The following is a 26,900-nucleotide window of genomic DNA, read 5'->3' as shown; positions in this document are numbered from 1 at the left end:
TAGGGCATACTCTTGCGTATCGAATCTACTTTAATATATAAACTCAGTAAGATGAAGGTATATTGCTGCATAAGTAAGGGAATTTGACGATTGAAAAGTTAATATCATCACATTTATCAAGAGTTTGTTTGTTAGATCTGACCATTAACGTCTTTCAAGTAAAATATTCAAATATGAAATAGATCTATCAGACTGTGTTGTACCTTTTATCTCAAGCTCATCAGCAAATGCCGTGTCGTCATAAAAGTGGAAATTACCATTATTAATTGACAATATGTCGTCGATATATCTAAATATCGAGTTGAAGGCCACAACAAGTGTTTTCTTCTTTTCACATATAAGATTTTGGACAGTCTGCTTCATATGAATGAAGGATATGGAGATAACGAACAGTATTCAATCTCAAAGTCCATTAAACATTATACAAAATAAGAGCAGAGCAAATTCAGACCTTCAAAACATCAGAGGTGGGATCAGATGCCATATAGGAATAAGCATCCCCTGCCGACCGGTCACACCCGCTGTGTGCTCGTTGTCATGATCAGGAAATAACGGAAAAAATCCGTCGTCAATTCAGTGTATCAATGGATTAACAATTGGTATGAAAAACGTCAGTCAGCATTTGACTCAATGCTAAATTGTATTTGCTGACAAGGTCATTGTATCGACCATAGAACTTACGAAATGATGACTTTAAACGAGACTGTTGATATTCTTGTTCCAATGATTGTTGCTTGTCAATAATTTACCTCGTTTAAGAAAGTGTTCATACGTAGAGCATGCTCTTGAGCACAAAATAAATTCCACGCCTTATATGAATTATCATTTACTTTGTCTTCCATAAAACAATTTCAAACGTTGATAGACGTATTGATATAAAAAGACCAGCTAAGTTTTAATACAACAACTTTATCAATGCAAATATTTCAGTTGTTAGATTTAAAATGACAGAAAAATAAATAAAAGAAACAGGTCGAGAGACTGATAAAAAATGAAGTATCGTTGTTTTGGGGTATGATGTGATTTTTTGAGGTTTTATCTCATCCGTTAGGTTCCATGTCATTAATTTAATCGTAAATGTTGGAGTATTGAAAATTTAACAATTATAGTCTGATTAATTTGAATTTATTGATTCTATTGTTTTGAACTACACATGAATTCAGGAGTCACCATATAAATTTAATCTAGAATAGACTGGAAAAGTCAGAATTAATTTAATAATTGTTATATGCTTTAGGTGCTTGTGCTATATACATGCATATAAATGTATATTTTTGATTAATAGATGTACTTATGATTTAGGTATTGTTTAAATATTATAATGGATATACTGGGAATTTGTAATGGAAAATTATTTTATTTGATCTTCAGAAAGGGCATTGCTGCACAAACTTGACAGCTCTCTCTCTCTCTCCATCCCATGGTATCGATGGTATTATCTCATAATTTTCATCAGTTTTATGGTCAGATCCTAGACTGGTGTTTATTTGAATTTGTTATCCTTTTTAAATTGTTTCATGAGTTATAAATCAATGTCATTAATTTTTCACAAAACTTTACTACTGTCTTTAAACTTGTTTCATTGGTTCATTTATGAAATGTGGAGGAGTTGTCAAAGATGAGACGTGCGTGAGTTTGTTTGTACTTCACTCTCACTTAAGGAATTTTTGTGTAAAAGTGTAAACTTTGATTTTGTACTTTTGGACTTGAATAAATTCTAAACTTTAACCAGGAATTATTTTTTCAACATCGGAATTTATATTTTAAAACAATAAAACATTACACTTGGAAAATCCATTAATTAATTGTTTATGCAAATCACGGTTAAAATTTTACACATATTAAATCAGAATGCTTCAATCTTCATTTTTTTTCTGTACATTGTCATCTGAGCATTTGACCAACGAATTAGTGATGGATCCCCGTTATAGTGCTCAAGACATCATAAGATGTGATCTTTGCGAGATTCATGTGGTACAAAGTCATTGTGAGCTCTGTCAAGTCAATTTATGTAAGAGCTGTGTAGGTGAGCATCTTTCTACTTCAACAAAAACACACAGAGTCGTGCCATATAAAGATATTGCCTTGACTCGTAAGTTCCCAAAATGTAAAATGCATTCAAAAATTTGCGAACTTTTCTGTGAGAAATGTAATATTCCTGTCTGTTCATCCTGTCTCACCTCAGGTAAACATAAGGGACACCATATATCAGATATTTTACAAAAACTCAGTACCAAAAGAAAAGACATTGAAAAAGAATTAAAAGAACTTGAAACAATAATTTTCCCAAAATATGAAAAAATTGCCCTAGGCATTAACACAAAAAAGAGCAACTTGGAAACGCACTACAGGAAAGAGACCGCAGCCGTCATCAAACAAGGAGAAAATTTGAACAGAGTAATTGACATCATTGTCAATAAACGGAAATCTGAAATTGATGTGGTCAAAAATATAAACCTGGCTGCCCTAAATAAACAGGAAAACTGTATCACAAAAATTACTTTAGAAGTGCAACAAACTATTGTTTACCTTAAGAAAATTCTTCAATCCAGTGATATCTTCGCACCCTCTAAAATTAAATCCACAAATGTCAAATTCAGACTTTTACCTTTAGAAGTCAATGTCTCATTACCAATCTTCTCTCCCTGGAAGATCAGCACAAAACAGCTAGATCAAATGTTTGGTTCTCTCTCGGTATTTTCAATTTCAAAAGAGGAACATGGTCGCATATTGGACACACCTAATGTTGCATCCTCTCCTACGGCAAAACAACTACCAGTGCTGGAAGAACCAAAAATCATCAGCACAATTTATACTGGGAATAGTCTTCATAGTGTAGCCTGTTTCATTGATGAAGAAATATGGACAAGTGGGAACGGCTGTATCATGAGACTCTACAACCTGCATTGGAACCTTTTGAAATCAATTAACTCCAAGTCAAGGAACAGTCCAGGTGACATAGCAGTGATGAGGAACGGGGCTCTAGTTTATACGGACACAAATGCAAAAACTATCAATGTTGTGACTAAAAAGAAGATAGAAGAACTTATCAGATTCCAAGGATGGAAACCTGATTCTGTCTGTAGTACCTCCTCTGGTGACCTCCTGGTTACTATGGACAGTGATGACGGAGAAAATTCAAAAGTTGTCCGTTACTTTGGATCCACAGAGACACAAACCATTCAGTTTGATGATAAAGGTCACTCTTTCTATTCATATGGTCACAGTAAATATATCTGTGAGAACAGAAATATGGATATTTGCGTGTCTGACTACGGAGCCAGTGCAGTTGTAGTGGTTAATCAGGCAGGAAAACTCCGATTTAGGTACACTGATTCAAATGCATTAAATTTTGCTCCAAGGGGCATAGCAACAGACAGCCAGAGTCAGATCCTGATAGCAGATTGTGAAAATCACTGTATCACTATCCTCAATCAGGATGGAAATCTCCTTTCCTACATCAATAACTGTGATGTATATCTTCCGTTTGGTATATGCATAAACTCCAAAGACAACCTTGTTTTGGCTGAGTTAAGCAGTGGTGTGGTAAAGATAATTAGATACATGTAAAAGTTACATAACGTCGAGAAGTGTTCCTGATCTTTTATGTCAAAATCTAGTTAAAATGATATAATCAAGGTTCTGTAAACTGACTTAATTATGAGTGTAATGTGTTCTTAGAAATGTCAATGCCATTAACAATGAAAGTTATTGATTTTCAAAGAAAAAAAACATACTATTTATAAAGGATAGAATTAAACAACAGAAACCTTAAAATACCATATAGAGCAATTGTTTGCATTTTTGCAAAATATTTTGACTTTGCCTCATGTACTCTTTTAATATTACCACCAAAATGTAACATTACTGGTAATATTCCAATAGGAAGAGATTCATCCTTATAAAATGTTTTTAATTTATAAATGGAGTGTTTACATAATTTGTCATGAATTGATGCCTTTAGTACAAATGTATTTTTGTAGCATGGTAAACATGATACAAACTGTTCATTTATCCTTTACTTTGAATTTACGAGTTTTAAATGTGCATTGAGTTTTATTAGGTAAGACAAAAATTGTATGTCAAGAAAAGCAGTAAGGTTTTATTGCAAAAATTGATTTATATGATATCTAATAGCTTTTGATAAAAGAAAATTTCAAATGTCAACTCGATTTCACAGGAAAAAACCAAAGTCAAAATTATACCAGATTTTAATTGCTTTTTACAAACCGTACCTGTGATAAATTTAAATTATACTTCTTGAAAATGAAATGAAAGGCCTAAGGGAAGGTAAGAAAAAATATCATAAAAGAAGTACATTTTTAGACTTGTACCTATGCCCAATATATAATTTTAATTTACATGGGTTTAAAAAATTGAATCTCTACAGCTTGTTAATGATATGACATCATATGCAGCTTTGTAAAAGCCTCCAAAAGCTTTAGATTGTGTTTAAAAATAAGATAGCGTTGCAATGCTGTATTTGATTTTGATTGATTTGAAAGCTATGTACCTGAAATAGAGGACTATCTCTGCAAAATATTGTATTATATTTGTTATAAAATCACACTATTTCTTAGATCACTCTAGGGTCATTTATTTTTTAAGCATTATTCCTAAATCGAATCCATGCTGTGTATAACATGATCATTATTAACATTTTGTGATAAAAATAAATGCATCATATTCTAGTGTGCACAAAACGTGCTTGGTAAAAGTCAAAGTATTACATGCGCACAAAATACTCGAGAAATTCAACTTACTCTTACTCAATATTTAATCGGTATTGGAATAAAGTCGTCATATATTTTTCCCAAGGACGATTTAGTTAGATAACACCTTCCTAGAGATATCCACAAAATATGTAACATTTATCCGCATTATTTGCCAGAGCCAGCCTTTTTGTTATAAACCATAATCAAATCTCTACCTTTAACATTTTTAATAAAAGGTTTAAAATAAAATTCATTCAAAAGCATAAATTCTTCGTATTTTTAAAAGATGCACAGTGTATGGCGGATGTAGACGTTACATTAGGATCCTCAAGATCACTGAAACCATTTGTAATGCGAATGTCCAAGTTTTCTCCATTCATATTTTGTACGGATTAAATTGACTTTTGTGCATGATAACTCTTCAATAACCAATTATTATAGATATTTTGATTTGATTGGTCAGACGTTTTTATATTTGCCATGATCGGTATCAGTGAGAACCACAGCAAGTAAAGGTGATTTTAATCGCTTTAACATGTTTAACTTCAGGGTATTGCTAATTAAGAAGTAGCTGTCCTAAAGTTTAAAATTACACCATTTTTACCTCAGATTGTTACGATTAGTTGTTTTGTACTTGATTAGATACTTGGTTATATAACGTAACTCATCGATTAGTTTAAAAAAACATTGAGCAACTATGTACAAATATTTAAAGAAGGAGTTTATATTCGCTCGTGTTACCCCCTGGTATATGATGGAAAGATTGGATCAAGTGATTTTGCAAGCAAAGCAATAGGCCTTCATTTAGAACAATTTAAGTGTTTAGAAAAACCTATTCATATGTAATTTGAGCTCCGAATAGAGACAATCAAGACTACTTATCAAATATGTCTGTGCCATTTATATTTAAATGTAGCGCACTGCATAAACCTTTAGGACTTCATGATCTAAAAAAAATTACGTGCACTCCATAGGGTTTTGTTGTAAGTGTTTTCTATAATAAGTTTTTTTAAAGAAGAATTTAATTTTAAAACATAATTTTTGTTTTATTCAAATTCAAAACCTTGAAACTCAATTGCGTCACATCCTACCAGCATGATCCATTCATTACTCAGGCCAGCATCTGCAAGTTTGGTTTTTAATTCCGTCATTTTTTTTCCTGAAAATGAAATGCATCGGGATTAGATCTATGACATCATTGAAACTAGATATATGTAAACACATGAAAACGACATCCATAGTCATATATTATTGATTAAAAACTATGTAATGAGAGAATATTTTTTCTCGAAAGGGATTGATTATTAGCTATTTTTCATTCCCTTGAAATTTTATTAAGTTCGAATTTCACAGCGTTGGTAATGTTTCAAAAGTACCGACAAGCTAGAAATACAGTATAACAGCTCTTTAATGGGAAATGGAAAGAAGAAAAATTTCAATTGCATTCATTTGCCGTAAATGATTCTTACAACACTTTACATCGCTTTGTATAATTTTTTTTTTCATTGAACATTTAAAAATCTCTTAAGGTTCATCGATACTTTGATAAGAGTGATGACTCTTAATAACATAAATGTTTATTGAGTATTGATTCATATATTTGACATGTTGAAGTAGTTTGTTTTTGTCCAAATTTGACCTGCAATCTATGCTATAATAGCTTGTATATTTACATCCACTGAATATTTTCCCCTTTATTTCTTATGAAGACCATTGCCATTTATCAGTGCATTAACAACACTGAGCAAGCCACGTGTTTAGTTTAGTTAACAACAAAAAAAATTACGTAACTCACTTACATGGGTTTTGTATTTTTTTCTGCAAAAGCTGCGACATTAATTCCCCTACTTACAACCAAAGAAAGCATTAAATAATTTAAATTTTACTTACAAAATATATTTCTTTCGGAAAATGATTTACGATCAAGAAACATTTTATATGAACGTGCAAAGTGTTTATGAACCTTAAATACAATATCAGTCCCAAGATTTTTCACGTATTAATGACTGTAATAGGTAGTTTCAAAATTCATTCAAAATCAATATTTCCTGGAATATATGGTATTTTAATAATATAACATCATTTAGTCGAATTTTTTGCTGACGTGTTTTATTCGAGCTGTAAGAATTTTAATTGTTTCTCGTTAAAATGATTTTATTTTTTTTTTTACTGTTTTTAAATTTAAAAAAATAATTCCAAGAACTTTGAACTTTACTGTGAGGATATGGTGATAACGAACAGTGTTCAATCTCAAAGTCCATTAAACAATACAAAATAAGAGCAGAGAAAACACGGACCCGCGAAACATCAGAGATGGGATCAGGTGCCATGGAGAAGTGAGCATCCCCTGTCTACCGGTCACACCCGCCGTGTGCTCCTTGTCATGATCAGGAAATAACGGTAAAATCCGTCATCAATTTAGTGTATAAATAATTGACAAACAATTGTCAATTGATAAACTGTATTTGCTGACAAGGTCATTGTATTGACCATAGAATTTACGAAATGATTATTTTAAACGAGATTGCTGATATTCATGTTTCGTCAACTTGCTTGTCATTAATTAACCTCGTTTTAGAAATTGTTTATACGTAGAGCATACTCTTGCGTATCATTAAACTGAGAAATATTAACTCCATATGCAGGTGATATTGCTGCATAAGTAAGGGAAGTTGACGATAGAAAAGTTAAAGTCATCACGCTTATCATATAGCTTAGTTGTAAGATTACCATTAGTATCTTTTTCAAGTAAAATATCCAAGTATGAAAAAGAAGTGTCGGGCTCTGTGAACAATGTGAAATTCCTGTTTGTTCCTCCCGACTTTCCTCGGGTACACAGAAGGGAAATAAGTATGATTGTTCAGACATTTACAAAAACTCAGCTCAAAAGGAAGAAATATGGAAAAAGAACTGAGAGATCTTGAGACAATAATTTTCCAGAAATATGAAGAAATTGCATCAAGCATAAAAATTAAGAAAGGGAGTGTAGAAGAATACTACAAGAAACTGAAAACAGATGTCACCAAACAAGGAGATGACTGGTACAGATAAATTAGCTTCATTGTCAATAAACAGAAATTAGAAATTGGGGAGATAAAAACTAAACATATGGCTGCAATAAATAAAGAGGAGAACGTTATCAACCACATAAGTGCAAGATAATTGGAAATGAATTTACAATCGTAGGCCTTGAACATCTATTGTAAAAGGGTAATAATAAGTTGAAATATTTACAAGGGCGTAATGTTTTTAATATAATTGTATATATCCTTTCCGTTTGTTCAGCTGAAACCCAATATTGTAGAAAAATAGTATGGTTGTGACCTTCCAGATGAAAAAAAGGAATTATGTTTCCAACATTGGACTTAAAAAAAATCAGGAATTTTCAAATTGGTGCAAACAGAACTTGAAAGGTATTTAATTCACCTGACTTTCACTCAGGTGAACATAACATATCATTCAGAAACATGGAATTAAGGGTAGGGTGGTGGGGATAACTGGGACATGTCCCTCCACACATTTTTAACACATGATTTTCATTTAGTATAAAATGTTTATTGAATCGTTAATTCCTCCTCCATTCATTTCCCTTAACATCTCCATTCTTTCCTCCCTAATATATAAAATTTAAAAATACCCCTCTTACCTGGGAAATAGTAAGACTTTTCTGCACTTAAGTTGTAAGTTTTATTTTTCTTTTCTTTTAATGCCCCCCTTTAAAATCTGTCTTACATGCCTGACAACATATGTTTACTTCCACATCGCATATGCATAATTTAAAAACTCCATATAAAAATACTCTTGTTTATTTTCCATTTTTCTCACTTTAGGATTAGGACATCAGCTAATGTTATCAAGGAAGATAGCATGGATTGTTTCATGAGTTTGTATCAATCATTATAATCATATAATTATTAAAAAAAATATTGCTGTTTTTGATCCACCTTCAAAATATAATATTCTTTAAGCCGCAGGTTCTTAATTATCGTATTGACATTAAAAACATAAAAAAATGAGGGGGGGGGGGGACTAATATGAAAACCATCATAACAAATATCTAGATGACTATTATAATGAATAAACTTAAATTCTAGTGTAGAGTTTTTAAAAATTTTTTTTTTTCATAATTCTTTTGTAAATTGTTCTTCATAACATACTTTTACTTTACCTGTTAAAGTTCGTCGGAAGTTGTAATTAGGCAATATATTCTGTTTTTCTAGCATGGAATACTTGGTAATGAAATTATAGTCAATTATCTTCATATAGTACTTTTATTCTTTAAGATGTACATAAACTTTATTTATATTCCTACGAGACTCTTCCGTGATATCTGATACCGATTTAAGCAATAAATTTTGGATTTCGTCAGACTTTTATCGCTTGGCCAACTTTATTTTCAGATTTACTGATGTATATACTTAATTCTATTATTCATCATTAAAAACTACCTTTCAAAGACGGGAGGTGTAAATGCAATTGCTTAAAGCTTGAAGTAAGTTAAATCTTGAAATACAAATAGATTATATGAATTATGATTTCCTTTTCAAAAAGACAGTAAATTTCCAATCTTACAAATGTGACTGTATAATTATAAACTCCTTTTTTATGTGTTAGATGTATTTTGTGATTTTTTTTTGTTTTGTCATCAACCTACATTGACGATGCTGACATCAAATTGTAGGTTTTTGATCGACGAACGTGGAACAAGTACCAGATTCAGCCCAGCACTTTATGGAGTGTGACACGGAATCCTGTAGGAACTACTCTGAGTTTTTCTGTAATACCTGTCACCAGCGAATCTGTGAACACTGCAAGAGGACCATCCGAAACAAAGAACATGAAATAGTCAAATATAAGGAGAGAAGAAGAAAACGTCCTTCACAGAAATGCTGCATCCATCCTAAGAACGACATAGATGTTTACTGTGATGGCTGCCAGGATCCCACTGTGCCGTTTATGTCTTGATCAGTTTCATATAAACCATACCAACAGTAACTTTGAAATCATTTACAATGACATTTTAACTCAAAGTCAATGGGAACTGACTGAAATCGGCCAAGTAAAGGTCAAAATTTAAAGCCCTTCACCGGCAAACGGTGAGGTGTCTATATGAGTAAAACATTCTCGAGAGGGACGTTAAACGACATACAATCAATCAATTACTTTAAATAAATGTAAATTTTAGATTACAGACCTGCTCAATAAAGTGGCCATTTTTTACACATCTGTATACAATTCATAAAATATGCACATTTATATAGTCAAAAACCTTTCAGAAGAAGAGGAGAAGGAGAGATATTTTTCCAATCTATATGAGAGAGGAGGTGAAATAGAGAAGAGAGTGAGCTAGCCTAAAGCATTACTGTTTGAAACAGGGGAGACACAGGAGGAGATGAAGAAATTCATCACTTAGATTTCCTCCCTGTACGTTTTGAGACTCAGTGACGTGTTGTGTTCATTCGTTTCCTCTTCCCTTTTAGAATTATACAGGAAAATTGAAACAATAAATGTACATCGATGGCTTGAGCAAAAATTACTGTAAAAAATCTGTTTATAAAATCTTAGTAAATTTTGCTTTGAAAACTTTATTTTTTCCCAACTGAAAAAATGTTTAACTGTAAATGAAGACATGTTTGATGATATTCACGATGTCATAGTTTTTTCTCATCAATTATCTTTCTTGATTATGAATTTTGATTCTTCATTGCAAAAGCTACAATGTAAAATTATAGACCTTTAAATTTCTAAAGTACATTAAGAAAAAGATATACAGATACAGAGAAATGTAATTGTGACAATTTTTTTGTATGAACAATATTTAGACAATAGAAAATTATTTAAAGATTAGACTTAGTCATTGGATTTTTATCCTTGATAATCGATTCTCTGCAGAATATGTAATTCTTCCTTTTTCCTGAGTCATCGAATCTACAGAAAAAAGATAGATAATCAAAAGGCAGTTAAATGTGTTTAGGTTAATCAGCACAATGTCATGGTAGGTAGCAGTGTGTATCTTATAAAAATGCTACAATGGAAAAATATCTCCATTGAAAATACACAGTTCATGTATATGTACCTTATTCTCTCCCAATCAAGAACGATTCAACTGAAGTCTTATCAGTATCTTAAGGAATTTTCTCCAATAAAATCAATCAATAAGCTAAAAAAACGGACTCTGAAAACAGAATTCGTTGAATGCTAAACATTAAAATTCATAGTAGAAATTTGACCTGATATGAGATCAATAAATGCATTCTACAATAAAGAAGTGCGGGTATTTAAATCACGTGACCAGAAGACAGGTAAGGACAGATACTAGAACTTGGAAGTAATATTGTAATCGTGGATCCATGACAGATCAAAAGGTGAGATTTGATACATGAAGCTTTATCTTGTTGCAAAGTGCCGTTTAAAATTTAATTCAATATGAAAATGATTTAATTATTGTTCCATTTAAGAATATAACATATAAATACGGATAGCTTGTCTAAAACATATGTCTAATAAAGAATTCGAATTCGAATTAGGTCACTGATAATCTCAAAATCTTTTATTGTGATATGGTCATTCAAAATTAAAGCCATAATCCTTTCAAAAAAAATTATTAAACATTTTTATGAGTTGAAGATTTCTTTTTGTTTGAATCAACAAAGCGGCTTATGTCACGAGAATTTTATCAGTTTTATTGTCCATTTTCTTGAAGATTGCCACTGCGATTTGAGCAAGTAGCTGTATTAACATCAGTAATGGATCCCCGGTATAGTGCTCAAGACATCCTTAGATGTGACCTTTGTGTAACCGATGTAGTACAAAGTCACTGCGAATTTTGTCATGTCAACCTGTGTAATGCCTGTGTAGGACAGCATCTCTCTGATTCAACCAAAAACCATAGAGTCGTACCATATGCAGAAAGAACCGCAGGTCCTAATAATCCAAAATGTTCAAAGCACTCCAAGAACTGTGAACTTTACTGTGAGCAATGTGACCTTCCTGTCTGCTCTATGTGCATCTCCTCAGGTAAACATAAGGGACATCATTTATCAGATGTTTTACAGGATCTCAGCTACAAAATAGAAGACTTGGAAAAAGAATTAAAAGAACTTGAAACTAGAATACGCCCAAAATATGACGAAATTGCAACAGGCATTAAAACCAAGAAAGACAACTTGGAAACATACTACAGGATATTGTCAACAGCTATCACCAAACAAGGGGAAGACTGGCACAGAGAAATTAACATCATTGTCAACAAACAGAAATCTGAAATTGATGAGATGAAAATTAAACATTTAGCTGCTCTTAATAAACAGGAAAAAGAAATTTTACAAATTACTGCAAAAGTAAATCAGTGCATACTTGATCTGAAGAAAATACTGGACTCCAATGAAGTGTCCCTAGACTCTGCCTACAAATCAAGAAATACAGAGTTCAGACGTTTACCTCCAGAAGTTATTGTTTCATTACCAAGTTTCTCCCCTCATCAGATCAACACAGAACAGATCCATCAAATGTTTGGTTCTCTGTCAGCATTATCCATTACAACAGAAGAATGCCGTTACACAATCAAATCACTGCTTGATGAACTAGAGCTCATCACTATTTTAGGCACTGGGTATGAATTTCTATACAGTGTTACCAGTCTGAGTGATGAGGAAATCTGGACACGTGGAGTAGACAAAACCATGAAACTTTACAACCTCAAAGGTAAACTACTTAAGTCAATCAAAACCAAGTCTGGCAGCAAACCATGTGACATAACAGTGTCAAGGAGTGGCGATCTAGTTTATACTGACCCTGATACAAGAACTGTAAACATAGTGAAGAATAAACAGATACAGGAAGTGATCCGACTAGAGGGGTGGATACCTTACTATATTTGTAGTACCTTCTCTGGTGACCTCCTGGTTACCATGGACAGTGAAGATAAAGAACAATCTAAAGTTGTTCGTTACTCTGGATCCACAATGAAACAAACCATTCAGTTTGATAGTGTAGGTAAACCCCTGTATTCATCTAATATCTATGCTAAATACATCAGTGAGAACAGAAACCTAGATATCTGTGTGGCTGACAATGAAGCAAGAGCAGTAGTTGTGGTTAATCAGGCAGGAAAACTCCGATTTAGATACACTGGTCATCCCTCTACTACCACGGGATCATTTAGTCCACGCGGCATCACAACAGACAGCCAGAGTCAAATCCTGATAGCAGACTGGGACAACCACTGCATCCACATCCTAGATCAGGACGGACAGTTCCTCCGTTACATTGATAACTGTGATCTACAACTTCCATGGGGGATATGTGTAGACACAAGAGACAACCTCTTTGTGGCTGAGTATAACAGTGGTAAAGTGAAGAAAATCAGATACATGTAAATATTGCATTATGTCAATATAAGATTGTGAATTACATTTCGTTATTCACTAAGAGTTAAAAGTCGTCTGATTTAGGACTACTCAAATCAATCTAAAAGTGTATACACATACCTTACACAATGTTTTGAATATCTATTGATTTAAAAAGAAAGATAGTTACTAGTACATGTGCTATCAAATGTATTGATATCTGGATAATGCTAAATGCATTTGATGCACTCAAGGTATAAACGAATACAAATAGATTTTCAGTATTTGTAGACGAAATGTATTTCTTACATTCTTTTAACAGTTGATGAAAGTTTCACAGAGGTATGGCTTTTACGTTTCATAAGTAAGGACAAAGGCAACAACATCTGGCTTCGCTGTCGCTAAATAATTTTCCCTCATATAACGCTGAACCGTCGTTAGAAGGTGCCTTGAAAGGTTTTCAATCAATCATGACGATAAAGTTAACGCATAACACAGACACGTCAATATCGGCTTATTCGTCCTGCCACATGTTTAATAGCCACTGTACTATCACAAAACTGCTATTAATAGAGTAGCTTATTATTGCACTTACTATAACATTGAGAAAACCGATTGCGCGATTTGGATCTTTAAGCTGGTAAACTTTTCATTGGGGTTCCTCTCACTGGCGCATGCACACGTAATTTGCCTAATTTTTTAGGCGTGCTTAACTCCGGTCCACTGAAGCCTTGGTTTATCAAGACTTTCTAGCCAACAATCACAGTTACCGATTCGACTAGTCTCCGTAAAATCCATCTTTTTCTTATTCAGCCGCACTGGGACTGAGTGGAAGATAGGGTTCGAAATGCCGAAGATGGCCCCTTTCAACTGATGGATATCTTGAAATTGTTATCCATCAGTTTCTTTGATATCTTTTTGGATTTAGATAACAGTTATCAATACAGATAGAGATTGCCGGATATTCCGTAAGTCTGCGATTTAAAAAGAATGCTCCTATGCCAAACTTCATTGAAAGCGCTCGATAGGCCGTAAAAACTTAAAACAAACTTTACTTTTAATACCTTTTATTAAACTGTGGTATGTGGATACTCAAAAGAACTTTTAGACAGTTTGAAATTAAATGATTTTACCAAAATCTACAATTTAAAAACTTACGAATTTATAACTTCATACACAGCCATTCCCCACGATAAATTTTAAGTCTAGGCGTTTTTATATCATTGACAGCTCCTTTTACGATAAAAAATGGAACTCGTAGATTTACTTACCTGGTCATTGGTAATTTGCAAAATTATTTTGTTAAAACATATTCTGATTGCACACAGAGGTACTCTGAAGTTGACATCAAAGAGATGCTTGAGTTTCTGATTGACAATATCTATGTTATTTTTGGAGACCAGGTCTTACAACAATCTAATGGAATCCCCATTGGTACCAATTGCGCTCTGTTATAAGCAGATCTATTCTTATATTCATATGAAGCAGAATTTGGCAAAAATCTTATGCGTGAAAAGAAGAAAACACTTGTTGTGTCCTAAAACTCGACATTTAGATAAATCGACGACGTATTGTCAATTAACAATGATTATTTTCAGTCCTACGTCGATACGATATATCCTAGTGAGCTTGAGATAAAAGATATCACATAGTCTGACTCAACTGTTTCATACTTGTGTAGCATTTCGGAAATTTAAATTGTAATTTTTTGGTTCGGTGATTAGGATGTGAACGTAAACATCCGCCTTTAAAAGTATATAAAACCTGAATCGCAGTATCAAGCGTTCATTCCAGTGTAAAGCAGTGGAGAGTACAAGACGTGTGTGAACGGACAGCGATTAAGTAAGTGGGACTATAACGTCAGCTTACAGAGGAAGTCGACCTTATAAAGTAAAGGTATAGACTACAAGAATAGTAATAAATAAAGGCTGTTGTGTTTTTCGAGTGGCAAGCCACTCAGATGCTTACCAGCAACGGAGGTTAGCCACCACACTTGTAATAAGGCTGCAGTACAAGCGTCAGTCCGAGCTTGGCCAGTGTAAGGGATAGCCTACTCACTGTCATTTGCTTAATTATTTGTAATTATTTGATTTACTGTTAAATATTAACGTGCTTATTAACCTAGATAAGGTTGGCCATTTATTTGCATATTTTGCAGGCCTTTGTAATCAATCATTTGTCAATCATTTATTAAGAAATATTATATCATATTGGAAATCATCCCCCAAATCCTTGAATCGACAAGGTACGACCCCCGACTGCTATTATCATTCCGCTTGACACGTTACACTTAGATATTTTTTCTTAAAACATTAACGGTAATCTAACAACCAAGGTATATGATAATGCGATGACTTTAGCTTTTCTATCGTCTATTCTAACTTCCCTTTCTTATGCATCAATATACCTTCATCACCTGCATACGGAGTGTATATATTTCACTTGATTCGATACGCAAAAGCCTGGTCTAAGTATGATTAAATTATTGACAAGCAAGTCGATGAATCAAGAATATCAACCTTCCCGTTTAAAGTCATCATTTCGTAAGTTTTATGGTCAATACAATGAACTTTTATTAAGTCTAATGCCGACTTACATTTTTATACTGATTGTCAGTCATTTATTTATACACTGAATTGACGACGGATTTTTTCCGTTATTTCCTGATCATGACAAAAAGCACATGGAGGGTTTGACAAATCAGCAGAGGATGCTCACTCCTCCATGGCACCTGATCCCACCTCTGACGTTTTGGAGGGCCGTGTTTGCTCGGCTCCAATTTTGTATTGTTTTATGGACTTTGATATTGAATACTGCTCGTTATCTCCATATACTTTCAATAATCGTCAAATAGTTCAGTGTCAGTTAAAAAAACTAAAAACCTGCGTGATAATAGTAGAGCAAATTATTTGTTTGTGAATGGGTTTACATACATTTTAAAAATATTATTCTTTCTATACTTTAACGAACGCAGTTCAACAGAAAACTTGTCTGTATGTCGTTATAACAGATTGATCATCTACTTGAAATAAGGGAGAAAATAAGCTAATTTCCAAGAAATTTGGAAGGACTTTTTCGTTGCAAAGATCTGTTAGATAATATACCAAGTGGTTTTAAATTAATAATTTAAAGTTGTTGATTTCAACAGTTGCTACGTATGCAATCTAGTGCGACATCTTTGTTAATTGAAAGTGTGGATTAAAATAATAAACTCCTGCTTTTAAATGACATAATAACTGATTGTTAAGGAGGTCTTTTTAAAATATACATTCTGCTACACTAATCTAGAAACAAAATCGCTTTAATGATTAAGATATTCAGCAGCACTTCTCGCAGGCATTGAATTGTACTATATTTTTTTTCAAATACTTACAAACTTCGCTTTTTTTTTCAAATGTTATGCATTGCAACCAGTATATTTAAATAACAAAATGCCTTTGCAGCTATTGCAGAAAAAAAACATAACCTGTGTAAGAGTGTTTTGTATTTTTTTTTAACTGCAATTGTTACAGCGTTTATTTCCATAGCAACAAAGAAAGCAAGTTATTGTTTAGATTTACAAATGTATCAAAAATCATTCAAATTAAGCATTTAGAAATTGTTTAGTTTTCATAATAGATAAAGGGAAAATATTCAGTGGATGTAAATATTACATGATTTAAAAACAAATCTTGCGAATAATATTTAAAGGGACTTGAACACAGGTTCATCTGATTTTTTAAAAACCTATTTTATTGTTTGCAATTCCTTACTAGGCTAATTCTACTAATCAGCAGAAATAAGAACATCATTTGTTTATTTTAAACTTAGAACTTAAAACCCTTCATAATGTAAACAAGGCTTGTGCCTTGGTTTTGTTTATATTGATAAAATATCATATTTACAATGAAATGAAATTCAGCAAATCACTAGACTGTCTAATTGTATTTTCATGCCAACCAAGTATTAATGAATTATATCTAGCCAGAGTCCGAGCTTGTTTTACGAAAATTAGACACAATACCCATATTGTGTGAAAAGGTCATTTATTCACAAAAGTACTCATCTCATAATATTGAATATTATATAATAGGCATTCAGAATAATACATCATATGATATGAATGAATAAATGACATAGATTCGCAAAGGTGGGGATAAATATGTTGCTAGCATAGAACAAAAGCATCTAGAGTTTCTGACAGAAAATGTGAGAGGTAAGTGGGCGGGATTTAAATCGTCCTTGCAGTGCGCAGCCCAATCAAGGAATGCCGCAAACGATTCAGACCCTTGGAAAATCCCGGGGCGACACATATTCAAAGACCAATTAAAAGCCCGCATTCCGAGGTATGCAGAATGATGCAGAGTTAACTGCGGCTAACAGCTAAGATTTACTCGCATTGAGTCATGTTTCATTTCCGGTATTAGATTAAGCGTAAACTCTAGATGCTTGAATTGAATAACAATATGACAAATACAAAATAAAATACATATATCTAAACTTGTTGCCATAAACTATTTTTATTTTCCCATAAAATTAATTTTATGCCAACCAAGAATTAATGAATTATATCCAGCCAGAGTCCGAGCTTGTTTTGCGAAAATTAGACACAATACCCATATTGTGTGAAAAGGTCATTTATTCACAAAAGTACTTATCTCATAATATTGAATATCATATAATAGGCATTTAGAAAAATACATCATATGATATGATTGAATAAATGACATAGATTCGCAAAGGTGGGGATAAATACGAGTACATGTATGTTGCCACCCATCACCTCTGAAAGAGGGGATCCCCCACCCGAGGACTTTGGCAGATATGACAAGTCAGATATTTAAAAAAAAATTAAAATAATAATCTAGCTAAAAGGAAATTATACACATATATTGATATGAAGAATAATATCAGCGCTAACACCTTGCTTAACAAATAAAACATTATCTTAATTAACCGTTACGGCTCAAAATGCATAAATGAAGATTAATCGGAGACAACCCTTGAAACATATCAATTTAATTAGTTAGAGGCAATCTTTAATGTTACTGAAAAGGTACACACACCAATAAGTATATACAGTTTAATGTCGGCAGGCAATGCTGTCCCAGGTTTCAAAGTTCAACGTATCTCCAAATGTTCAAAATTGCTGATTCAAACCGATACTGACCAACTAAGAGTACATAAATATCTACAAAATCGCTGCTGTCAGGCAATGCTGGCCCAGCCTCACATATAGTTAATAATTTAGTGTAAGAAAGTGTAAGAAAGTAATTACTGGCAGGCAATGCTAACCCAGCTTTAAATCAGAAACATATTAAGTAAGTAAAGTCAAAACTAGCTGGCAGTGCTGACCCAGTAAACCATTTATGGTCACAGGTGGCAGGCAATGCTAACCCATATACCAGGGAAATTCCCAGATAGCATGACTATGTTGGGCCAACGTTGGAGCACAGTTGTTGACTGCGTTGGTCCAACGTTGGCAACCTAACGTTGGCCAAATGCAAGTTTGCTCATCGGCCCTACGTTGGTCCAACATGTTGGCCCAACGTTGGCACAACGTTAGCCTATTTTATTACAGCATTAGGTCAACGTTGGCCCAACAGTGGCCCAATGTCAATTACCAACAGTGATTGTATCAACAAAGGCACAACACTGGCCCAACGTACTTTTTGTGTTGGCCCAACAATAGCCCAACGTCCGTTCACCAACATACCATCGGTGGCTCAATGGGGGTCCAGTGTCCGGTACCTGTGTTGGTCAAACAATTGTCCATTATTATTTTACGGACATTTATTTTTACAACGTAGGGCCAACAGAGGCCCAACCTATCCTATATAAATCATGATTTCCATTCAAAATTAATCCATCTTGACAAAAATTAATAACTAGCTAATGTTGACGATGAGGCAAAAGAAAAAAGTGATAAACTATACAATTTATTTGTAAAGTATTTTAAGAAAAACAAATTTAATTCACCTCAAAGGTTTACCCTGCGTTTCTTTTTCCTTTCAGTATATTAAGCGTAAACTCTAGATGCTTGAGTTGAATAACAATATGACAAATACAAAATAAAATACTTATATCTAAACTTGTTGTCATAAACTATTTTATTTTCCCATAAAATTAATTATAGTGAACTTCTTTGTTGTAAAATTATGCTTTAAACAAACATTTATTGGTATATTTAACCTATGTAAACAAATCATGACACAGGCGTTGTTTAGATAACAATGCTTTTCAGCTCCAAGTCTGTCTAGTATCTCCAAAACTGAAATTCAATTTTTGGATGTTTATTAGAAATACCTTAGTTAAATATTTTTTAAAAAAAAAATGAGCGATCGAAATATTTTTAGCTGAAACTGTGTCTACGACCCTTTAAAATAGGACAATTCATACATTCCAGTACCGACCGGACACAACCTAACACCAGAGCGAACCCGGAGCGGACCCCGGGTTCGCTTCACGGGTTCGCTCGGGGTCCGCTTCGGGTTCGCTTTTAGAAATTTTGGGACCGCTCCGGGTTCGCTTTGGGTGCGCTCCGGGTTCGCTCCGCGTTCACTCGGGGTCAGCTCTGGGTCCGCTAGAGCGAACCCGGTGTTCGCTTCCTGGGACCGCTTTACGCACTGATGCGTGAAGCGGACCCCGCTTTAATCTCACCGCCAGTAAGCCCCGCCCCTTGTATATTCCAATACAGTAATGGAATTGTGGATCGATCTTTGTTGTTTATGCGACGATGCGGACATGTACACTGTACATGTAAACAGTGACATTATGAAGAACATTCATAAATTTTCTAAAATTAAACTGTTTATTCGACGTAGATTTACATGTACATGAATAATTGATTTCCTTGATTTCTCTATCCCGAGAAATTCAAACTAATCTTACAGCGAATTATAAGGCATTTTTTTTTCTTAAGTTATAACGAGAAAACAAAAAAAGAATAGGAAGACAAGAGTGTTGAATTGATTTTCAGTGTATCGAATGGTGTACAAGTGAAACTGACGAAAGAAATTTAAACTGAATACCTTTTAAATTCATGCTTTATATAGTTTAAAAATACATTTGTTATTCCTTACGTCTTGCTAAATCGTAGTTTGAATGTTAACTAAACACGTAAATTATGATATCGCATCTATAAATTACATGTAACCTTTTGTACATCTGATATATTTAGATTTCATTTATAGTAGTTACACATTAAAAGTTAAAAGTTCGCAATACCGGACATTTTGAAAAAAAAAATTACACTGTATATTAGAGCTTTTTCACGGTCAAAATTTTGGAGCCAGAATGATTTTTATCAGAATAAAGAAAAAGGCAAATAAAAATTGTTCTCCCGACCCGATAAGAATATATCAATATATGCCCCCTATTTCACACACACATTGTCTTTAAAAAATTCTAATTATTTAATTATTTTATTTATGATTTCACAATGTATGTGTTACATTAAATTATTCAAAATATACATCAAAATTATTGATTTTCTTAATCTTCTTGGGCATGAAAAAATGCGTGTATTTAAAACTCTTCCATCTGGATGCACAGATTGAAGTCATTCCGCCCTAATGGTATTAACAAACTGAATGACTTCACCAGAATGAATGTGAATTAGACCCAATTCCTGATGATTCCTGACTTAACAAGATTAGTCTTTAAATTAAGTGTAACTCTACAGTTAGTTTGCGTTACCATCTTTCGAACAACCCACATAACTATGCATTGCTAACGCCTTTATTAATTATTTTTTTCAAATAATTAGTCCTAAAACATTTCAAAATTTATAATAGATCATAATTCATATGTTAAAATATCCCTTCTATGTTATATTTCTCGAATTATTCTTTGTCAAGTATAGTTACGCATTTTGAGAGAATGAAACAATGTACGATTTACTAAATGTCGTGATTAATTAGCGTAATTAATTCGTTCAATTATGAAAATCGCACTTCACCTGAGTTTACCCCGATGAACCAGACGTACTTTATAGCGGTTCGGATTTCTTTCTTTATTTAATAGTGTTTATATAAATTTCCAATTCAACTTGAGATGATGAAATTTTACAATAATTGTCGAAGACCAACAGTTACCATATTTCTTTTCTCCGCTTTTTGTCAGTAAAAATTGTAATATCAATTGATTTCCATTTTTATGCAATGACTGATGTATTTACCCAATTTATTTAATTAATTGCTTTAATAAAAAAGAAATTAAATATTATATAAATATAAAATACAACCCGGAAAATTAAGATAAATAAATAATAAATAATATTTTAATTAGCACAATAGATTAACACAACACATTCACACGTTTTACTTGTATGTAAAGTGTTTGGATTTATGTCGACCTAAATCAACACGTTCGATCTTATATCCCAATCGACAGATCAATATGCTATTTTGATTGGTTGATGCACTGACTGGTTAATCGCTAATCCTGATTGACAGCTCTGTAAAGAAATACCGAACCCGCGTTCGCTCTCTGGGACCGCTACTGAATTTGGGGTTCGCTCTCTGGGTCCGCTTCGGGTTCGCTCGGGGTCCGCTACGGGTTCGCTTTGGGTGCGCTCCGCGTTCGCTCGGGGTCAGCCCTTGCGGACCCCGAGCGAACCCGGAGCGGACCCAGAGAGCGAACCCGGGGTTCGCTCTGGGTTCGCTTTCTGTTAGGTTGTGTCCGGTCGGTACTGTTCATTAACTTAACATACAATGGCTTTAATCATAAATGTCATTTTAAATTCATAGATACCCATATTATTCTATCAGATATATCAATTAATAACTTAATTACAGGTATTTGTTTTAAATATCGCAACCAGAAATGGTTTAAAAAGATAACAGCTAGAGTAATAAAGAAACGTTCGGGAGCCATGAAAGATATGAAAGACAAGTCATTGAATGGTTGTTATCTTTCTTAACAAATTAGTTTTTGTACTTCGTGAGAATAACCGAATCATTTCTGTTTGGCAAAATCCCATCATTTTTAAATTGAATGAAGTGCAATTCAGTGATCAGCTTAACTGAGAACAGTCAGTGGAAATTCAACGCAAAATTCTAAAATCTTATAAGAATGTAAGTCATAGAATAATGATCACCTAAAGAGACACAAGCCATCTAAATATTCTGGTAGCTTTACGTAAGTATTATTTTAAAGTAAGATTGGTATTTTTAATATTGCAAATGAAATATTTACATGAAAATTCTATTTTTATCAATCAAAATACTAATTTAATAAATGTTAGTTCGTATGTGTAAAGGTATCCATCTGTAGCCGATGGATTATCATTATTTAAATGTGTAATACATCATTTCTATAAATACATCATTTATGTATTTGATATACTTTATCGCATGAAGCAATATGTATTATGAAGTCTAAAAAATAGAAAATAATCAATTCCTAAAAGAAAACACAGGCAAAAGTGACTCACATAAATTTCATGTGAATTCTTCACATGAAAAAGACACGAAAAACAAGACATGTGAAATTCATGCGAAAACTTCAGGTAAATTTCACACAAATTTCATATGAATTTTACATGAAGAGCATATCGCATAAATATCATGCAAATAAAACTTCATATGAAAATTAAAATATATTGATTGATTGATTGTATATTGTTTAACGTCCCTCTTGAGAATTTTTCACTCATATGGAGACGTCACCGTATGCCGGTGAAGGGCTTCAAATTTAAACCTATACTCGGCACTCAGGGCCTTTGAGCAGTGAGGGTTTTTTATCGTGCCAGCGCCTACCGTGACACGGGACCTACGTTTTTAAGGTCATATCCGAAAGACCCGTGACTTTCACTTCTGATGCCGAGCGCTTGGCGAAGGAACAGTCACTACCTATTTTTACGTCTTAGGTTTGACGCGGCACCGGGAACGAGAATCGAACCCGGGTCTCCCGATCACGAAGCGAACGCTCTACCACTAGGCTACCGTGAACGGTAAAATTAAAATATAGATTTATGTGAATATCATATACATTTTTATTCACATGATATTCACATGAAAATATTTTTATATAAATTTCATATGATTTTCACATAATTTTCGAATAAAAAGATAATTACATGAATATCACATAAGCGACTGTTCTCTGTGAATAATTGAACAATTTTTTCCATTGATAATGTGCTTTGAGAAAAAAAATCTTTATTTTTCTTTTAGCCTTATTGATGAATTTGAGCTCTTTAATTAGAAGATCATCAGCATCAAAAATTAAATGAAAGAATTTTAAAAATATTTCAAAGAAACTCTGATATAGCCAGGAGGAATAACTCTTTAATTCATTACTTCAAAAAGTATAAAATGGCACACGATATTGAATTTTCAAGTATCTCGATATCACTAAAAGTTCATTGTAGTCTTTCAAACGTAATGTTGAAAAAAAAAGTCCTAATATGTTTTATATTCTGTCTCTTTAAAATGATAGGGTTTTATATTTCTGACATATAACGTAGAGTGTCAAAGTAACATTTTTTTAAAAAAAAAAGGGGGGGGGGCATTCAAATTGTTAAATATATCATATCGCCTAGTGCCATTAAAATTAATCTACTTGTGTTTTGAGAAGGTCCTAAGTTAATGTCCAGAATATTGATTTCCCAAAACTTGGAATGTTACAATGAAACCACTTAAATTTGAAATCGATCGTTAAAGAAGAGGTTCTTCTTAACAAAAATGTGTTTTTTATGAACAAACATCTTTTTCTTTTATTTTCAGTGCACCATTACAAGGTAATGTCACAAAAATATAAGGTGATGGATTTTCCGAACAGTGCTCAAGACATTGTTCGGTGTGATTTTTGTGAAATTCGAGTTGTACAAAGTTATTGTGAGATTTGTCATAACAATCTGTGTAAGACCTGTGTAGGGGAACATCTATCCGACTCTACCAGAAGACATAGAGTCGTACCGTTTAAAGAAAAAACTTCAATGCCTGATTTACCAAAATGCCATGAACCAGAGATCCTCACCACCATAGATACTAGGTATGAAAACATATTCAGCGTTACCTGTCTCAGTGATGAAGAAATCTGGATACGAGGAAGTGAAAATATCTTAAGACTCTTCAACCTCCAAGGTGAACTACTGAAGTCAATCAAAACCAAGTCAGGAAACTTTGCATGTGACATAGCAGTGACAAGGAATAGAGAATTAGTTTATACCGATCCGGGTACAAGAACTGTAAACATAGTGAAGAATAATCAGATTAAGGCAGTAATCAAACTTGAGAGTTGCGAGCCTTACTATGTTTGTAGTACTGCCTTTGGTGACCTCCTGGTTACAGTAGTTAACGATGATGATAAACAATCAATAGTTGTGCGTTATTCTGGCTCCACAATAAAACAAACCATTCAGTTTGATAGTGAAGGTATACCTCTGTACTCACCCGGTTACTTCTCAAAATACATGAGTGAGAACGGGAACCTGGATATCTGTGTGGCAGACAATGGAGCCAATGCAGTAGTGGTGGTAAACAAAGCCGGAGAACTCCGATTTAAATACACTGGTCATCATTCTTCTAACAACCTGGTGGAATTTTCTCCAACTGGCATCACAACAGACAGTCAGAGTCGCATCCTTACGTCAGAACATCATAACAATCGTATCCACATCCTCCATAAGGATGGAGATCTTCTTTATTACATTCATTACATAGGCAATCCATACGGTTTATGTTTAGACACTAACGACAATCTTTTCGTGGCTCAGCACTGGGAAGGGAAAGTGGCAAAAGTCAAATATTTGTAAACTCCGTAGCATGTCAAGAGCTGATTCTGAATGAGATATTATAGTCATAGATACTTGATTCATCAGATCAGAACATATGACAAAATTTATGGCATAAGTTAACATGATTAAGCCGCTTCAAAGAAATTATTTCTGGATGAATTACAGGCAGGTTTCAAACCTATCGTAAGTTTCAAAAGCATTGAAAAAGTAGTGGCAAAATGAATGGAAGATCGAACACTCTACATGACAATCTCCATTAAGCAGATAGTGCGGTTCATTCTACAGATACTGCCCTTCTTAGAGTTCATCGTGGTATTAATTGAGGTATCTCTTAACATAGGACGCTGTGCTGTGCTACTGATGCTTGATTCGATGTCCCGAGTTTACACCCATAACCCCTCCGCACAGAAACAATTATCATTAATTAATCTAAAATCCATATACAATTCAAACTACAAACTGTATTAGGATGCAGCCATTGCACCCGTAACTTTACTTCAAAACCCACAAAATATTTACAAATAAGAATAGCTTACCGTCTGGAGAATGAAATGTGCATGTAGTAAATTACCGACTTCCTGGCTACCTGTTTACCAGACTTACTTCTGGAATTCGCCATGAAACGTCTACTACACGACAAAAATCAAAACGCGGCCGCACACTTGACAAACAGCCACGACTCAATCTGACCAAACTGGTTATATTTAAAGTAGCTTTTTTCGAACACTCTCAACTACGGAACCAAAAAGGGATATAATAACTCTATTTTCACAAGAAATACAAAGCTGGAATAAAAAAAGCAGCAAAATTCAACTTCATCACAATTATATTTTGTCATTGAATTTTAAATTTTTATTATCTATGTAGTACTTTTATAAATATTGGACACTTTAATGTTTTCATATTTATCTTATAATGTTTAAAGTTTTATTTGTTTTACATACATGACTACATTGTTTAATGATTGTATGGCGCCTTAGAGTTTTATTTTATCTTTTTTGTAAAGAATAAAGAATGAGTGCACTTGAGAGTGTAGTATGTCAATCCGAACCATTTGGGCTATCCATTGTAAGCTTCACATTACAATATATCGCTTAATCAATCTATGATTATTGTGCAAGTATATGCTTTTGGTATTTATGCCTTGAATTTTTTGTCATACTTATTTCTTTAATTACAGATAATGCCATTGAAAAGAACATGTATATGTATAAGCCTTAAATTCCGGAAATTTTAACGGGACCACTTTCGAATTTGAGGTATTCGCAATTTAAATGGCATGGATGTGAAATGTAAACATTAGCACATAATTATGCTTTTTTGCAATCAGATCCTACACTACGAATTTAAATGGAGAAGAGAGAGATCGTGTTATTACATGGTGCACAAATAATAAATGATTCTAGTGTTTAGGGATATGGTAAATATCTCGTCCTACAGACCATATAATGCGGGGGCGACGCAAGCCATATTTACTAACCACACTGACAATACCGGAATTTTCAAAGCAGCCACGACGAAAAACACAAAGTAAAATAAAAGACATATAATCTTCAAATTCTATTAAAATTTATGCAAACATCTTCGGTAGTTTGAGGTTGGAAGTACGATAGAATCACGATAGAAACTTCCAACAATGACAAACACAATGAAATGTTCATTGAAAGCCTTAGCATATCAAACAGTGGAATGGCACGTGAGTAAAGTGATTGTAATATCAATCGTTGACACTCGGGGACCTGTTAATTCAGTATCTATTTTGAGCGTGGCTTGGGGACATTTTTTTTTTAATTTGATATTAGCCGATACGTGACCAACATTGTCCTTTGGATATGTATAGGTTTAAATTAAAATAGACATTCTGTGCAAATGGGACCAATGGTCAAGTCGCGGCTCGATGTAAACAATGTCGTTAAAACTGGTTTGCATATGAATAACAGTAGAAATGTGACAAAACTGTTAGACCCCCGTCTCAAAGCTAGTGTCGCTCGGCATTATTTAATAATATCATGTAATATAATATACCAAAACCTGCTCTTTAGACATTTTTTAATAATATTAAACATAAATTTAATGAATTTTTAAATTTTATTTTGCTCAAAACATTGGGATCCA

The 26,900-nt window shown here is 33.4% G+C and overlaps 3 protein-coding genes across 3 annotated transcripts; all 3 read left to right on the top strand.

The window, feature by feature from the left end:
- The first annotated feature begins 1,914 nt into the window (after positions 1 to 1,914).
- On the top strand, positions 1,915 to 3,570 carry LOC134256424 (E3 ubiquitin-protein ligase TRIM71-like). Its single transcript, XM_062739068.1, has one exon. The coding sequence runs from the start codon at positions 1,915 to 1,917 to the stop codon at positions 3,568 to 3,570; it is 1,656 nt and encodes a 551-aa protein (XP_062595052.1).
- Positions 3,571 to 11,461: 7,891 nt separating this feature from the next.
- Positions 11,462 to 13,119, top strand: LOC134256415 (tripartite motif-containing protein 2-like). Its single transcript, XM_062739062.1, has one exon. It carries the CDS (start codon positions 11,462 to 11,464, stop codon positions 13,091 to 13,093), a length of 1,632 nt encoding a protein of 543 aa, XP_062595046.1. The 3' UTR covers positions 13,094 to 13,119.
- A 10,691-nt stretch (positions 13,120 to 23,810) lies between these two features.
- LOC134256423 (uncharacterized) lies at positions 23,811 to 24,803 on the top strand. Its single transcript, XM_062739067.1, has one exon. The coding sequence runs from the start codon at positions 23,811 to 23,813 to the stop codon at positions 24,801 to 24,803; it is 993 nt and encodes a 330-aa protein (XP_062595051.1).
- The last annotated feature ends 2,097 nt before the right edge of the window (positions 24,804 to 26,900 follow it).

The sequence above is a fragment of the Saccostrea cucullata genome, unplaced genomic scaffold (assembly GCF_032062105.1).
Source record: "Saccostrea cucullata isolate Sc308-1 unplaced genomic scaffold, CSIRO_AGI_Scuc_v1 ctg2005, whole genome shotgun sequence".
Lineage (NCBI taxonomy): Eukaryota > Metazoa > Mollusca > Bivalvia > Ostreida > Ostreidae > Saccostrea > Saccostrea cuccullata.
The sequence above is the reverse complement of the archived record's forward strand: the minus strand, read 5'-3'. Positions and strand labels throughout refer to the sequence as shown.

Coding starts and splice junctions, on each gene's coding strand:
- LOC134256415 (XM_062739062.1), top strand. CDS start 11,462: ATGGATCCCCGGTATAGTGCTCAAGACATCCTTAGATGTGACCTTTGT.
- LOC134256423 (XM_062739067.1), top strand. CDS start 23,811: ATGGATTTTCCGAACAGTGCTCAAGACATTGTTCGGTGTGATTTTTGT.
- LOC134256424 (XM_062739068.1), top strand. CDS start 1,915: ATGGATCCCCGTTATAGTGCTCAAGACATCATAAGATGTGATCTTTGC.